Source organism: Lagopus leucura, unplaced genomic scaffold (genome assembly GCF_019238085.1).
Source record: "Lagopus leucura isolate 7727_CA_CO unplaced genomic scaffold, USGS_WTPT01 Super-Scaffold_73, whole genome shotgun sequence".
Lineage (NCBI taxonomy): Eukaryota > Metazoa > Chordata > Aves > Galliformes > Phasianidae > Lagopus > Lagopus leucura.
The window spans coordinates 86,432,239-86,448,171 of NW_024962252.1; the positions used below are offsets into that span (position 1 = coordinate 86,432,239).

The window sequence follows — 15,933 nt, forward strand, 5'->3', positions numbered from 1 at the left end:
TTTGAATGCTGAGTTTGATATGGCTGCCTTTCAGCCAGCTTGTTATGAGTGCCACATACATTCAGACAACTTTTTTGTAATAATAATACTTATCTTCTGGTTTAGAGATAATTCTGCTATCCTGAAGAGGACCTGCAAATGGATAATGACAGGTGCATGTTTTTCTTTTTAGAAGAAACACTTCTGGGAGGGGGGGGGGGGGGGTAAGGGAAATGCTTTTCTTTGTTTTTATACAATAAATTCAATCTTGGGAAACACTGACTTTATAACATTACAGCCATGAGTAGATTCTTGTTTGCTTGATTTTGGAATAGTTTGCTGTATTGTTTATACAACTTTTCACACACATGTTGTTGTCATTAGCATGGTGTTAGGAGTATCATCAGTGTACCCTGGACTCCTCTCAGTATTTCTTCTAATCCTTTCCAAAACAGAAGTAATCATGTGTCGTCTATGAGGAATTTACAGTACAGAATAGTATGCCCCTTGAGGATCTTTCTTAAGACACATGTATGTGAGTCCTAGAAAAATCGTGTCCCCGTATGGTTGCTTTTGAACATTAGTGACATGACAGTGACACTGCTGTGCATATTTTTCCTTCGTTTTCCTGTCCAGCCTGGGCTCTGGCCTAGAAGTTGGTGTCAGACGGCTTGACTCTGAAAGTAGTGCTATGAACAAATTGTGCCAGTGTGTAAAAGTCACAGCCAGAAAGTCTTGGTGATGGCGTTTGTTGTTAGGGTTTTTGTTTATTTTGGTTTTGTTTTGTTTTGCTCTCCCCCAACATACTGTTCTGTTGGAGCAGGAAATCACAGGAACAGTTTGTCAAAAGAAGCCTTGTGCCGCTGGAGCCACGTCTCCTTGTCTCAGATCTGCAGAAGCAAGTTCACTGCATGGTGTGCACTGCAGCCCTTTGCCTGCACAGGCTCTCTACAAAACGATCTTGGGGGAGTCATAACCAAGCATCTTAAATACTGCAGTTGTGGCTGATCTTCATGGCTCTCTGAGCCACGTACCAAAATTGGGTAGTGCCAGATAGCCTGCTCGTTGTTCAGCAAGCCAAGTGAGAAGGGTCCTTTGTGCCCATTGCAGGTGGGAAATGATGGCATCTCCCAGGAATGTTCCGTGTGGGTCAGAGCCAGGCTAAAGGGTGGAACTTCAATGTAATGGCATTGACTTCAGTAGCATTGGATAAGTTATTCCCTCTCTCAGTAGGGGTTTAGCCTGTGTAATAGCCTGTGTAAGCACAGCCCCTCTGCTGGATGTAGGACACAGTGCCAGCATGGGAGCTGTGCCTAAAACCTTATAGCCCAGAGGACACTTGCAGCCTTTCCTGCAGCTTTTTTGCTGAGGTGTTTAGTGGTTCTTCCCTGCCTTTGTCTTGAGACCCATGCCCTGTAGTCCATGCTAACCTCAGCTGATGTTCACCACTTTGGTGGCTAGATTTCAGCTAATATCATAACATTGCTTGTATGCTTTAAGCATTAGTACCAGGAGTTAGCATAACAAAACTGTAGTCAGTCCCCAGAGAACATAAGGTTTGCCAAAAAAACCTTAAGTCTGTGCATTCTCGTTTGCCTTCTGCTGCTTGTTTGTTTGTTTTGGTGGGTTTTGGAGCTGTTAGGGAATCAAACCTGTCTCTGCAAGCACAGCTGCCTGACATTTTCTTCAGCATTCAAAAATAGAAGATGAACTTCTGATGTTATCACCTGTCTGAAAGGATTTAGGGCTTATTGGCAACCAGCTAAGACATGGAAGTCAAATAGGAAGAACTGGAGCTGCCTGAAAAATTCTTCTCATGCACCAAGGAACACGGAACGCTCTTAAAGCATCTGGGCCGTGTGAAGGTGCCTTTGCAGTGCCCACAAAGAGAATGAGACTTGGAAGGTATGGAGTGTGTTTGGAAGTCTGGAACTTCTAATTCTTGCTCTAGCACCAGGCATATGTGAAGCATCTTTTTTTTTTTTTTTTTTTAAGACAGCTTTTAACTGTGGTTCCTGTCTTTGGGAACGCAGTTGAAGTCATACTAAGCCAGATTAAGAGCTCAATACCTTCAAAGCCTTTAAATCTCAGCTGGGATCGAAGATACTCAGCAATGTGTAGTAAGGACAAGTTAGTCCAGAAAGGACTCGGATGTGAATGATGCTGGATAAGTTTCTGAGGATTTGGAAACTCTACCAAGCAGCAGTAACATCAAGCACTGTTAACAGCAACTGTAGTTTTCACACTGAGATGCCTCGTGAGATGCAAATTGGAAAAAAGGAGGAGAAATGCATAAAGATGATTTTAAAATGTGACACAGTAAAGTATAGACTACAAAGTATGGGAGTTACTGAGAATGTTGGGAAAATAGGAAGCTTTAATTTCTCTAAAACCCCCCAAACTCTGCAGCCTCCTAAGACTGAAAGGAACTTAATTAACATTCCTTGCTGTCAATGTTCTGTATGCCACTCCACCTTCTCATTCCCTTTTCTGCTGTCACTCAGGAGACTAGGCTTCCCAAAGTAGGCTTTGAGATTTGGGAGTACTTGTTAAGAAAGACAAGATATGGCAGAACACCTCACAGTGGTGCTAGGATCAGACCTCAGAATAATAATTTCATTTCTGAAAACCTTTCTCAGTAGATTCACAAGGTGGGCTTGTGAAGCATCAACGCCATTTCAAGACAGTCTTGTTTATGAGGTTTTACATGGAAGAAACAGATCTATTTTGAATGTAACTCTTCCATAAAATAGTCACAAATAAATTATAATATTGGGCATCATACCAGATGCTTTGCTTTGCTGTTGGAGCCTGAGTACTATGCTCGGTGTTGTCTGCATTGTATTAAAGCATGGCTGAGTTTCACTCCAGCTGCTATCCCTAGGGCCCTCATGAAGAGGAGATTCATATCTCGTGAGATTACCCCACCGAGCAAAGAAATGGAATAGATAATACTACTCTTTTAGTTCTGTCAAGAATAGTAGCTCACAGAAAGAGCTTTTAAAGGCAGTGTCAGCATGGGCTAGATACGGCACCAGTGTAGAAAAAAAAGACATCCTTTACAAGAACAGCACTGCAAAATGAGGCCAATGTGAGCCTAATGGGTGGTGGAAAACAGTGAGCCGTTTTTTTCTCCTCCCTAATGCAAGCCTGCAGGGGTTTATTTGCCAGCATGTATGAGTCTTAGGGCAAATCATCTTGATGAAACTCTACTACAACAGGAGCTCAAAATAAATCATTGTAGTAGCGGGGATCTTATTTGGAACCAATTAGAGTTTGTGCAGCTTGTTTCTCCTTGACAGCTTTAATGAATCTATCAACACAGAAGTACCAGGACATAAAAGATTTTACAGTAGTCTCCATTAGGATGAAGGCCACCAGCTATCTAGTTCCTTCCGCAGTACTATGCAGTGCTTTTAAAAGATGAAGAAGGTTGTTATGATAAGGTAGTCATGTGTGAAGAACCAGGAGGGCTAGAAAGAGTTGAATTATTTTGTGGTATTGTAAATGGAGGAGGAGACAATTGGTCTTCCCTAAGCTGCAGAAAGACTTGCAAAAACCTGCTTGAAATCTATGCAAACTCACTCAGCTAGGTACAATAAATTCCAAAATCCCGTATTACCATTAGAGGAAATGAACTCTCTTTTTATTTGTCGTTGGCTGTAACATAGCTTCATATTAAAAGTTCACAGCATATTTCTAAAATACGTTATGCCATTTGGTTTTATTTCATCTGAAAATCACAGAAAGTCTGCTGTATCATCTCCAGTATTTGGTGAGTACAACCACCGCACAACAATCTGCTGAACACTATTCCCTGGCTCTTACTGGAGTTCTGTTCCTGTTTCATTTAACTCTTCAGTGCACTCTAGACTGATAATGTCTGCCTAAGTGCATGAAAAATAGCATAGCGCTGCTTAGAAAAGGAAGAAAAAAGGTATAAGCTCAACAGAGACATTAAGAAGGGGAGGTTCTGTTGACGAGGGGAGGTTCTTGACTGTGTAAAAGTGCAGTCCTGTCTGTATTGTTATCATTTTCCTTTGTCATCTCATGTGTTGTAACAAAAGAGAGTGTAATTATCCAGTACTAAGTGTGCGAGTCAGGGAGAAAATATGAAACATAGTTGTTTGAAAAGCTACTTAAATTTCTGTTGAGGGTTTTTACAATGTCAGTATAATTGGAATGATGTTTTTTGGGGGTGAAATATTCAATGTGCTGTTTCCACCCAAAGATAAGGAACTATTGTACCCAAGCTCTTCAAAGCTGATTAGTAAGAATGGAGGCAATGGTTACAGCTACGGTGAACCTTAACGCATCTCAAACTCTGTTCTTAGCTGTGCATCAGGCAATTAAAGCTGTTTTTAACTTCCAGTCTTTAAAAGGAAATGGACTTGATATTTTAAAGGATATTAAAATACTAAGCATCTTTTAAAGGCTATTGTAAATAAAACTTACAACCAAACGAATTAAAAGGGAATGGAACTTTGGGATGTCATTACAGTATTTTCTTACAAGTTTCCTGTGTAACACTCTTTCCTCCAAAGGAAACTCGGTAGACCAGGGAAAAGAAAGAATTAGTGCTGTTTTATGTAATGTTATTTACTCTTTCATGTTCCGTAGGACCTCATTAGAAGGATGATAGATGAGTTCCAGCAGCGTGTGCATGTTGTAATAGGCAGTACAAATGAGATTATAATATGAGAATCCTTGATGATGCGCAGGGAATTAAGAGGCAGTAGCACATATATATAGGCAAATGTGTTCAGGGGGATTGAGCACTGGGTAAGTCTTTCCAAGAGAGGAACTACAGAGCTGGAGGCTGAATTAAAGGCCTCAATCTTCAGGAGTCCAATCCCTGTGCAAAGCAGGCTGCACAGGTGGGCAACCAGACGGGTGCTGAATTTCTCCATAGAAGGAGACTCCACGACCTCCCTGTTCAGCCTGTTGCAGTGCTCCATCACCCTCACCGTGAAGAAGTTGTTATGCTAACTGGTAACAACACAAACTCGCCCTGCGTGGGTAACGGGAAGGGAACCTCTCTCTGTCTGCTGAGTGGGAGCTAGGCAAAGCGGTTTGCATTTTTGGTTTGTGCTTTTTGTGTGGGTGGGAAACAAAGATTTCTTCTTTGATCAGAGGCCGCTTGGACTTTGTGTGGTGATATAACAAACTGTGAACGTCTTTTAGAGCAAAAACCTTTTTCAAACATTTCTTAACGATGCCAGCAGTGTCGTTTGAAAACTGTTGTACTCTGAGCTCACACCTTCTCCTTTGTACAAACAACCGCAGGAGAGGTGCGCTTCATCTACCCTGGGGTTTGCAACCTGTGCTGCCGCAGAGGGAAGCGGCTGCCATTGTTTGCGAACCTGCCTGCAGCCAGCAGCGACACTGGGGATGATGTTGGCTAAGAGCGCGAGACGCTAGCCGGGGCTGAAGCTTTCTGCTGGTGTTGGAGCGGGCCGGGGGCCGCCTGAAAGACGCCTTATGAGAAATGCACGCCTTTCCCTGCCAGAACCTCCTCAGCAGGATAGGAGCGAGCTTCCCAAGGAAGCGAAGTATTTTGGAAAACGTGGACAGAGCCCAAATGCGAACGGGCTCTGCCCCCTGCGCTGGATGGCGGCTTCCTGCGGGAGGTGTTCCTGCATCCCACACAACTTCCCATCGCAACCTGCCTCCTTCTGCCCGGCGGCGCTTCAGTCCCTGGCCGCAGCCCGCGCCAGCCGTTCCCCACCCTAATCTCATTTCCTACAGCCGAGGTCCGAAGCCCCGCGACAGCCCTCGGCGCGTTCCCGCCAGCTGCCGAGCCGGGGAAAAGAGGGCAGCCGAGGCGAGGCCGCCAAGCAGAAGGGGCGGGCCGGGGGGCGGGCGCCGCGTCGCCACGTCACGGAATTCCAGGCGCTCGGCCAATGGCGGCGCGGGGCGGCGGGACGGCGGCAGAGGGCGCCGGGCCGGGCGGGGGGCTGCCCGCGGCGCCCGCACGTTCGTGAGGGACGGCACCGCGCGCTCCGGGCCGGACCCCAGGGGCGGCACGGCTGCTTCTCGCCCATTTCCCGCCCGCCTCCGCGCAGCTCCGCGAGCGGCGGGTCGGGCGGGTCCGGCTCCCCGCCAGTCTCGTCTTTCCCCCTCGCCCTCCGCAGCGAGGCCCCGCGCGCCGCTGGGCGCCGTTGCGCGGCCGTTAAGCGCCCGGCGGGGGCGGGAATCCCCCACGGCGCGCGGCGTGCCTTTTGTGTTTGTACACACGGCGCCGAGGGAGGGGGCGGGGCCTCGGCCGGGGCGGGGCCTTCCCTCCATTGTGCCCCATTGGCCGGCGGGCGGGGCGGGGGCGCGGCCCAGCGGCGGCCCGGCCCACCCCGGTCAGCCATCTTTCAATTGTGCTCGCAACCGCCGCCGCCGCCAGCAGCAGCCGCCGCAGCTCCGGCTCCTCCTCGCGCCCGCCCTCGGCCCGCCCTCCTCCCTCCCTCCCTCCCGCACGGCAGCCGCGCTCGCCCAGGCGGACGGGGTAAGTGCGGCGCCGCACCCCGCGCCCCCCCGCCGCCGCCCCGCCGCCCCCCGACCCTCCCCACAAACTTTTGGTGCCCCGCGGCCCGCTCCCCGCCGCCGCCGCCCCGCGCTGCCCTCCCCTTCGCTCCCCCGCGTCGCCGCTCGCTCCGCCGGAACCCCCGCTCCGCGCGGGCGCCGCTCCCCGCTCGGCCCCGCTCCGGACCCCCCCCTCCTCCCCTTTCGGCGGCCTCCCCCGACCCTCGGCGGCGCCCCAGGCCCCGCGTCCCCCCGCATCGGGGCCGGGGAGCGGCGGCGGAGCGCCGCCGGGGCCGCCCGGGACCTCCCGGCCGCCGCCGCCTTCCCCGCTCCCCGCGGTTGTTGCTCAGCTTCACCATCTTGTCTCTTTTCTCTGGTCACCGACCATATTTTTTTTCCCCCCTATCGCATAAAAACCGATCGGGAGGCAGAGAAACGCGCTCCGGGAACGGCCCCAACGCGCCGCGATTTGGGGGTTTTCGAGCGCAAACTTTTCCGCCGCCCCCCTCCAGCGGCACCCGCGCGGCTCGGAGCCGCCGGCGGGGTTCCGCGCCTCGTTTTTGGCGACAGATCCCTTCCTGCTCGGCGCGGGGCTGCGCTCGGCGGCTGTTTCCATCTTGCGCTGCGGCCGACGCCGGAGTTTGCCCGCGAGAGGCGCCGCGGAGCGGGGCGCTGCCGGGAGGCTCTCCTGCACGGAGCGAGGGGGGCCCGGCCGCCGCCCCCCGAAAGTTGCCCTCTCCCTTCATGCTCGTCCCGGCCCTTCCCCCGCCCTTCGGGCGCCGCGGACGCCCGTCGGCCGCTCGCTCGGTGGGGCCGCGGGGCGGGAGGGAGAGAGGGGAGCGGGCCGGCTCGGGGAGGGGGAAGGGGAGGTAGGAGCCGGCCGGGGGTGCCCTGCCGCACCGCACCGCGGCCCCCCGCCGCTCCCGACGGCCGGGGGGGGGCTGCGGGTTCCGCCGCTTCCCGGAGGGAGGGGGGAGGAGCGGGAGGGCGCTCTGGGGTTAACGGCTCCGCTGGGCGGAGCGGGCCGGCGGCGCGGCCGCCCCCCCGCCTCCCCCCGCACCCCGCGAGCGGGTGGGGCGGTGGGGCAAGGCAGGGCGGGGGGGAAAGCGCCCCGGCCGCGAGGTGAGGCGGGCGTCTTGTCGCGGCAGGTGTAAGGCAGCGACGTCGGCAGCAGCATGGCCCGTACCAAGCAGACCGCCCGCAAGTCCACCGGCGGCAAGGCGCCCCGCAAGCAGCTGGCCACCAAGGCGGCCCGCAAGAGCGCGCCCTCTACTGGCGGGGTGAAGAAGCCGCACCGCTACCGGTACGCAGCGCCACCCGGCGGCACCGCGCCGCTCGACTGCGGGGGGGGGGGGAGGTTGGGGCGGGCCGGGCGGCGGAGAAAGTTCGGCGTGGGGGGAGCGGGGCCGGGCGGGACGGAGCGTCCGCGGAAATCAGTGTTAGCGGGAGAAGGGCGTGCTGTCGGTAGTGGCGGCGCCGAGATGAGTGCTGGGAAATAACACCGCTCCTGATGCGGGCTGCGCGATACGGCAGATACGTTTTTTTCTTTCCGGGAATTTTGACACGGCGTGAAGTCATCAGGCAGGAAGAGCCGTGTCCCTGCGAGCGTGTGTACCTGTCAGAATGACTGCGGGAATGGTGGCTCTGGGGTCATTGCACGAACTAACTGACAGCGCTGTGCTGAGCCTGCCGCGTACTGTCAGGACGTGTGCCCAGCACCCTGATCGCTGTGATCAGGACCTCTGGCGGCCTGATGCTGTCCTGTGCTCGTGAGGGGAGGGATGCTACTGGGACAGTGGGAGTGCACACAGATGAGTGGTGAGTGACGAAGAAAGGGAAAACAAGTTCCTGTTGCTGCCACCAGGATGCTTCTAATGAAAGCAATGCATTGACAGAGCACTGGAACAGGATGCCCAGAGAGCCTGTGGGGGTCTCTTTCCATAGAGATACTCAAGACCCACCGGGACACTCACCTGTGTGCCCTCCTGTGGCGAACTGCTGAAGTAGGGGGTGGACAAGATGATCTCCAGAGGTCTCTTCCATCCCCTAAAATTACATGTGTTTTTTATGTTCAGTTCAGTTCAGGTCATGAACCTTCTTAAGGTGATGCAGAATTATGTTTTGAATACTAATTCTCTTTTTAAAATTATTATCGTCTATTCTTAAAGGCCTGGTACTGTGGCTCTCCGTGAGATCAGGCGCTATCAGAAGTCTACCGAACTTTTGATCCGCAAACTTCCCTTCCAACGTCTGGTGCGTGAAATTGCTCAGGACTTCAAAACAGATCTGCGCTTCCAGAGCGCTGCTATCGGTGCTTTGCAGGTAAGTGGTACTGGGAGCAGCACCTCGCCTAATGGCTCCCTCAAGAAGCTGTGCTAAAGCACGCACCCATCTGCTTTCCCAGAGATCTGCAAGATCACTGGGAGAGGTTTCCAAAAAAAATGGTAATTGTGAGGACACTACTGTTCCTAGTGTGAGTGCTGCAACAGGGAGGCTCCCACCCTAACTCAGAAATGGAAGGCAGGGCTCGGCCCCACCAGTCCTGTTGGGCAGTTGGATTTTATGGTTGGCTCCAGCTGCATTGTGCTGTGGTGGGCACAGCCTCTGCTGGCAGAGCTCCAACATGGAGGACGCACCATAACGTGCATCCTTTGTTTACAGTTGACTTGATGTTGGTCTGCAGGTGCCGCAGCTAAAATGATATAGTGACAGGTCAGCAGCTCCTTATAACAGCTGTCAATGTATCTTATTTAACTGGCCATCCCGCCCTTTCTCCCAGCAAAAGAGTAGCACAGTTAATAAGACGCTGTAGATAAATGCATCTACCCTAAGCTCCAAACATGAACAAACGTCTTACCTTTGGAAGAATGGAAAGTGTTGAAAGTAGAACTTGTTCCAGTCTGTCCAAATGAATGTCTTGATGTCCTGAAATTCAGGTTAAAGAAAAACAGCTCGCTGAGCCACATCTAAAAGTGGTTGATGAAATGGGTATTTGTGTAAAGTGGTTTATACTAAGCACAATATTTTTATTGTGTTAGTTAAATAACTTAAAATAAGTTGAGGGTGAAGCATTGATTGCTCCTCCTGAGCCAAATTCCTGGCAGTCTGAGTCTAGTATAAGCTACCTAGAACTCAGTATTCCTGTTCAGTTAGTTCTACTGAGGTTCCTTTTGCTCTGTCCTGAAAACTGATGGACTCCAGCTGTGTGGTTGTGCTTCCCAAATCAAGTGCCCAAAGGTTTAGTCTTGTTAGATCTCCTCCAAGGCTTTGTTCTTATGAGAGTGAAAGAATTTTCTCATGATAGAAGTATATTCCTGATTCCAAAACCTAGTTGTAGAGCATCTTGTCTTTTCTGTAGAGTAGCTCTCTTTCTGACTATTGGCTTCCACATGGAAAGGGCCAAAATGTGCACCATGAAGTCCTACAAACTTGAGCACATGCTTAGCTTTGAAAGGTGACTGCATGCATTTCCAAGGTTGCTGCTTTTTCTTGGTGTTCTGACTTCACTCCTGGCTGTGAATATGGTAATTCCTCCATCCTGAGGTTTATTGATGCGTTTGTGTTGTTTTGTTCTAAACTGGAATTGCTTGCCAACATTTAGACCGTAGTTGAAGCATCTTCAGAATACTAGCTTGAATGTTCCAGGTTGTGCACTAAGCAGTTGTTGGTATAGAAGTTGTTTGTGGAATATTCATAGTGCTTCCTACTTGCACATTTCAGAGAAAGAAAAACAAGCCCAGCCTTAACCCTTTCAGTACTGTATTATTTATGTATGGTTTACTTGGTGAAGTTTCTTAACTTTTCATGTAGTGAATTAGCAGAACTGTGTTGGAATAACACAGAATATCAAGTAACTTAATACTGCAGTCCTCATCTGCAGTAAATATTTTTCTTCTAATTTAATGTTGTATGTAACTTAATTGGTTTTTTGTAGCTCACATAAGCTGGTGCTTTGGATGGATCTCAGTCTTCTTTCTGGAAGTTAACCCCATCATTTCTGCCTGCTCACCCTGTGTGCCAAGTCATGTTGGCATGTTTCTTAGGAGGCTGTTAGATGCTGGAATTCTGAATCGACCTGAGAATGTCAAAACAGTTGCCATTGCTGTGCTAGGCCTAATTAGCAGCAAGCTTAAAGTGAGCCAGGAGAATAATTAGGTCTAAGCGAGCATCTGTCTAACCCCAGATCCTGCCTGCAGTATCATAGTAACAAGGACAGGATTGTGGTTTTGTTAGGACTGGGGTTGTCCTTTTCATTCCTGAGGTGCTGGCCCTAGGATTCACAAGTGTGAGAGCCTTCTATATTAATAGGGCTGTGCCCTCCTTGCCCCAAACAAGCAGATAATGCTTAGGGAGTGTAATGGTAGAAAGACCAGCAGAGTAGAAAGGTGTTACAAAGAAAAGATTGCTCACCTGTCTCCAAGGATCTAGGTTCACAGAGAAGGGATCTCCAGGAGACCTTTCCAGAGTGGCTGGAAGCCCTTAAATGAGGTTCAGTAGAGGTGGAGCCAGGCTCCACCTCAGCGTGAATTGCCTTCACCTGTACTCCCAGGGCTGATTGGGTCTTGTCTTCAGGTGTTAATCAGTGGTTTAGGCTGTGATTACAGGGAGGAAGAGACTGTAGGAAAAGGAGAGCTGTCTAATGGTGGTTTTCAGACTGCTGTCCTGCTTTTGGTGACGGAAGAAGTTTCTGAATTAAAGGTGTTGTCCCCTTACATCTAACAGTTCTCCATACGTTTTTTTCTGCTAGTTTGTGACTTTAGAATTAAGCAACCTTCTCAGTAGCCACAGATCCTGCAGTGAGGAGCCGTGTGCTTTAACTGCCTCTTGTGAAAGAACGCCTCCTCTTTTCCCTAGCAACAGCCAATTGCACCTGGTGCTCAGCAGCTCTTACTCTGGAAGAGCAGACGAGTAACTCAGATGGTGTAAGCCAGCCTTTAAAAAGAGAAGTTCCTAAACAAACTCACCTTTTGATAAGATGGCCCCTTATCTCATGAGTGCTGTCACAACGTTTATTCAGTCGTGTTCCAGAGGATGTCCTCACCCAATGGCATTAGTACACAGCTTTGACATGGGTGTTACTTGACAGTTTACGTGAAAATGGTGACTTTTCTTTCTTTGGCAATCTCAACCTTTAGATGTGTATTAATAGAGATAGAAACTCAATACAGCGTTATGTTGTACTTGGAATTCTCCTTTTCCTCATACTCACAGAGTGAAAGTGTTCTTTACTCTTTTCTTCTATACTAGGAGGCAAGTGAAGCCTACTTGGTTGGCCTGTTTGAAGATACCAACCTGTGTGCTATCCATGCCAAACGTGTCACAATCATGCCAAAAGATATCCAGCTAGCACGCCGCATTCGTGGGGAGCGTGCCTAAACTTCACCGTGATGCGTTTGTCATTCTCGAAGCAAAATCTTCTTCCTGTTATTGGTAGTAATGAACGTTAGATATTTTTTCCATGGGGTTAAAAGGTACCTAAGTATATGGTTGCAAATGGAAAAATAGGGGACAGAATTGGGTATTGGCAAGTTTTTTTCCATTTTCATTTGTGTGTGGATTTTTAATATAAACGAGGGGACAAAACATTTAATGCGGTCAAAAAAAAAATGTCTGAGTGAACAAGTTTCAACAATTCAACTTTATAAAAAAAAAAAGAAAAAAAAAGTATAAATAAGCCTGTCAAATTTTTCTGGACAATGCCAGCATTTGGATTTTTTTAAACAAGTAAATTTCTTACCAATGGCAACTAAATGGTGTTTGTAGCATTTTTATCATACAGTAGTTTCCATCCATTCACTATACTTTTCTAACTGAGTTGTCCTACATGCAAGTACATGTTTTTAATGTTGTCTGTCTTCTGTGCTGTTCCTGTAAGTTTGCTATTAAAATACATTAAATGATGCCTGGTTTTAGTCTTGATTCTTAAACGTTACATTTGGGTTATATCTGATTAAAAAATTACCCTTCTGCATCTGGCTGCATCTTTTCCCTTCCGTTTTTCTCTTCTACCTGTGGCCCAAGTACTTCCAGTAGGTTTAGGAAACAAACAAGAGTTGCTACCTTGGCTGAAGTACTGCATATGTAATGGTTTAAATCTGAGCTTTATATCTGTCTGCAAGCTTGGTGTATATACTGCTGGGTAGAGTCTGGAGCTGAAATGAGCTCCCTAACTTAGTAATAGAGCTGAGGAAAAGCAAGCTGTGTTGCTGTCCAGATTCCTCTCTTATTTGCGTTAATGGCAAGTTTGGAACCTTCTCTGTTCTTCATGGTTCACCAGACAGAGCAGGCAGTGTAAGCTGTGTTTTCTTTGCTTTTATTAAAGCTTTTTACACTCCGTTATCTGGTTTCTTGGTGTGTAGGTATTGGCTTCTTGGTTGACTGCCTCCTTTCTGTTTCACTGACATCCTCCAGCACATTTGAGAGCTGAGCCCACGCGCAATTAGTGCCTGTTGTATGCTCTAATCAAAAAGACACTTTCATAACCACGGAGTATCCCACACTGGAAGGGACCCACAGGGATTGCTGAGTCCAGCTCCTGGCTCTGCTCAGGACCACCCAAAATTAAAACCGTAATGGTGTTTTTGGTGGTGGTGGTGGTTTTTCTTCATAGTTAGAGTGCTTTCTAGAAGCAGTACTTAGACAGGAACATATGTTTGAAACTAAATTTTTTTTATATGCCTCCCTGCAGTCACTGATGAAAGTCGCTGTGAAGAAACGTACACCTGAAGTCACATTCTGTTCAAATGCAGTTGTAATTTTTTACCTGAAACTTGGTAATGGATTCTGGTGACCAGTCTGAAAATGAGTTAGGTGGTGTGTTTCTTGGTGTCTCTTATAGACAGTGAGTTGCACAGAAGAAAACAACGTAGGCAGTGAATGGATTTCACCTCTGTGCTGAGATTCCCTGCAAAGCTTGTTAGCTGCTAACTTTTCAAGAAATTCTGAGTGAGCTCTAAGCACACGAGTGAGGTTGTCTGAAGATTTCCAAAGAGGATTAACAGAGAAGTATTCTCTGCTTTGGTATCTTGAACAGAGCCCAAAATTGCAGAATAAATCACATTATTCATAACTTGCTGTCTGCCAGGGTTGTGCTGTGTAAAGTCTGTTTTAATGGAGTAGTTTGTCATTTTGAGAACTAATGCTAGGCAAAACGTGATCACACACTTCTGATGCCAAGCAGTTTATAGCCACAAAGTAAAAATTAAGGAGCACTTGTCCGGGAGCATCCAGAACAGCACATACAAAAGGTGAGTAACTGAGGTTTAACTTCTTTGAGACTGGGCTCCTGTCAAGTTGGTAACAGCCCTGTTAAACTTGATACAAATGCATTTGAATGTAGCACATCTGCAGCTATTATCTACTTGTGTTGTCCTTCAGAACTGCTTCATGCATCTGTTGACAATGTTGCAACCACCTACACAAAAAAAATAATTAGTTGTTCTTTTATTAATGTGGAAGCATTGATAAAGGAACTGAAGTTTTCTTTTTTGTATCTCGATTAGAGAAATAAATCTAGAAATTCTGGTATGCAAATGAAATACTGACTTCCTCCTTTTGAAAGAGAGATTCGGGACAGTGACAATGCAGGTAAGGAAATCAAGCCAGAGGAATTCCTAAGGGAAAAGACCAAAGGATTGGTCAGGAATCAGGAATTACGTAGGCGACACTGCTTAAGCATGCGGTGCTACAGCTCAGATGTAGGCACTGCTACTTGGGAGCATTCAGTCAGTCAGGGCGCTGGAGGTGCCATGGGCACATGCCTACTGAGACCAGATGTGCTGTCTTGGTTTTATTCCTGTAGAATCTTTGGCTATTGCATTTCTGGTCCTCGTTTGTCTTCTCAAGTTTGATGGATTTTCATTCTTAGCGGATTTTTTTCCGCTGTGTCACGGAAGAAATTATTTAAGCTGCAGCTCCCTCGATGCCCTGCCCTGAGTGCACCATCTCACCTCTGATGTGTCCAAAGAGTCTGCTTGCAGATGGATCTCTTGCTTGATACTGGTTAGGTGGGGACCAAGGGGGAAGGATGGTATGAAAGGTGACTTTGCTTTTTCAAAATTAGTTATTTTGGAGGTGCTGCAGGCCAGGTTGGATGGGGCCCTGGGCAGCCTGAGCTGGTGGGGGGACAGCCCTGCCCACGGCTGGGGGATGGGGTTGGGTGGGCTTTGAGGTCCCTTCCAACCCAAATCATTTTTACGATGTTACGATCCGTGCGATGGAAAGGCTGCCAGGCTGACACAGGGCTGTGCGAGTGCCACTGGGGGAGGAATGGAGCCCTGGATAAAGGAAGGAGCCCCCAGCTGGTTGCACCCCAGGACCAACTCCTGCTGAGGAGCTGCATCTGGAGGCTGGGCAGCTTCCAGCAGTCCCTGCCAGCCAGTGCAGGGCTGGGAGAGCTGCCAGGCACAGGCATGTGCAGCCCTGAGACCTCAGGCCTTGGCTCAGCCACAAAGCAAGTAGGGAGCAGTGCAGGACTGGGGCAGGACTGCCACTGTGCCCTTTACTGGAGGCCCGGCTTTTTTCTTGTGTGAGGCACTTGCTTCCTTTTAGAGAACTGGGGGGAGTGTTTTTATTTTGGTGCCACCTCCTGCCCCCACAACAAAGGAATCCTTCCTCTTCCTCTGGCAGACAAAATGCTTTAAATTGGCAGCTCCTTGTGCTTGTTGTGGAGTTAGAGGACTGGCTCTGATATCACAGCCAGCTGGGGAAGGCAGGGAGGGGTTCTGCCTGGTGTCAGCTTGAGGCCTACCATGCGCTGCATCCTGCTAGAGGAGGGCACAGCGGTTCAGGAATCTGATCTCATTTCTACCCTACAAATTCCCCCACTAAATAGACCATTTGCTTTCATGGCACTAATTGCTTTGAACGCTGTAGAAGCAGCAGCCAAAGCCACAGACAGTACTGAACCTTGCTGCTATTTATTCAGTAAATTAATAAACACTAACAGAGGAGCCTTGAAGTTCACAGCAGTGAAGTAAGCTATTTTCAAGCCAGGTGTTTGGTGACACGTGTGACACCAGCATCACAGACTAGGGGCATGGGTGGTGGAGGATGAATAGCAGCTCCCCTGCCTTTTCCCATCCTCTGCTGTCCCTCCTCAGGGAGCTGTGTCCAAATGATGCCTTCTTTCTCACTTTCTTTCATTAGGTGCCAAAGCAGGCCCCTGTCACAGTGATTCCAGCCAGTGCTTTGCAAGCTCCTCAGGGTTGAGGTGCCGCAAACTCTGCAAAGATGGGGTTTGACAAGTAGCAACTACAAATGCCCAACTTCAGCAGTCCTCCCAGGCAGTCTGGCATCAGGCACTCCTTCCCTCTGCCTTCACATCCCTGCCCAGTGCACGTGAGAGGAAGGCAGAGCTGTGATTTAAAGGGCACTGTTGTCCTACCACTATCTGCACTGGCCACTTCTGCTGTTGGTTTAACAGCAGTCTGTTGGTTCTGA

The 15,933-nt window shown here is 49.0% G+C and overlaps 2 protein-coding genes and 1 long non-coding RNA gene across 3 annotated transcripts; 1 reads left to right on the top strand and 2 right to left on the bottom strand.

Annotated features, from left to right (window-relative positions):
• Positions 1-5,721: 5,721 nt before the first annotated feature.
• On the bottom strand, positions 5,722-6,267 carry LOC122182114. The gene has a single exon (XM_042875130.1). The coding sequence runs from the start codon at positions 6,265-6,267 to the stop codon at positions 5,722-5,724; it is 546 nt and encodes a 181-aa protein (XP_042731064.1).
• Positions 6,268-6,410: 143 nt separating this feature from the next.
• LOC122182053 (histone H3.3A) lies at positions 6,411-12,393 on the top strand. Its single transcript, XM_042875061.1, has 4 exons — positions 6,411-6,475; positions 7,641-7,795; positions 8,661-8,814; positions 11,740-12,393. Exons 2-4 carry the CDS (start codon positions 7,668-7,670, stop codon positions 11,866-11,868), a joined length of 411 nt encoding a protein of 136 aa, XP_042730995.1. The 5' UTR covers positions 6,411-6,475; positions 7,641-7,667; the 3' UTR covers positions 11,869-12,393.
• LOC122182077 lies at positions 7,855-11,001 on the bottom strand. Its single transcript, XR_006179703.1, has 4 exons — positions 10,903-11,001; positions 9,350-9,417; positions 8,466-8,538; positions 7,855-8,091 (listed from the first exon to the last, which is right to left on the bottom strand). It is a non-coding gene; the product is annotated as an uncharacterized LOC122182077 (long non-coding RNA).
• Positions 12,394-15,933: the final 3,540 nt, after the last annotated feature.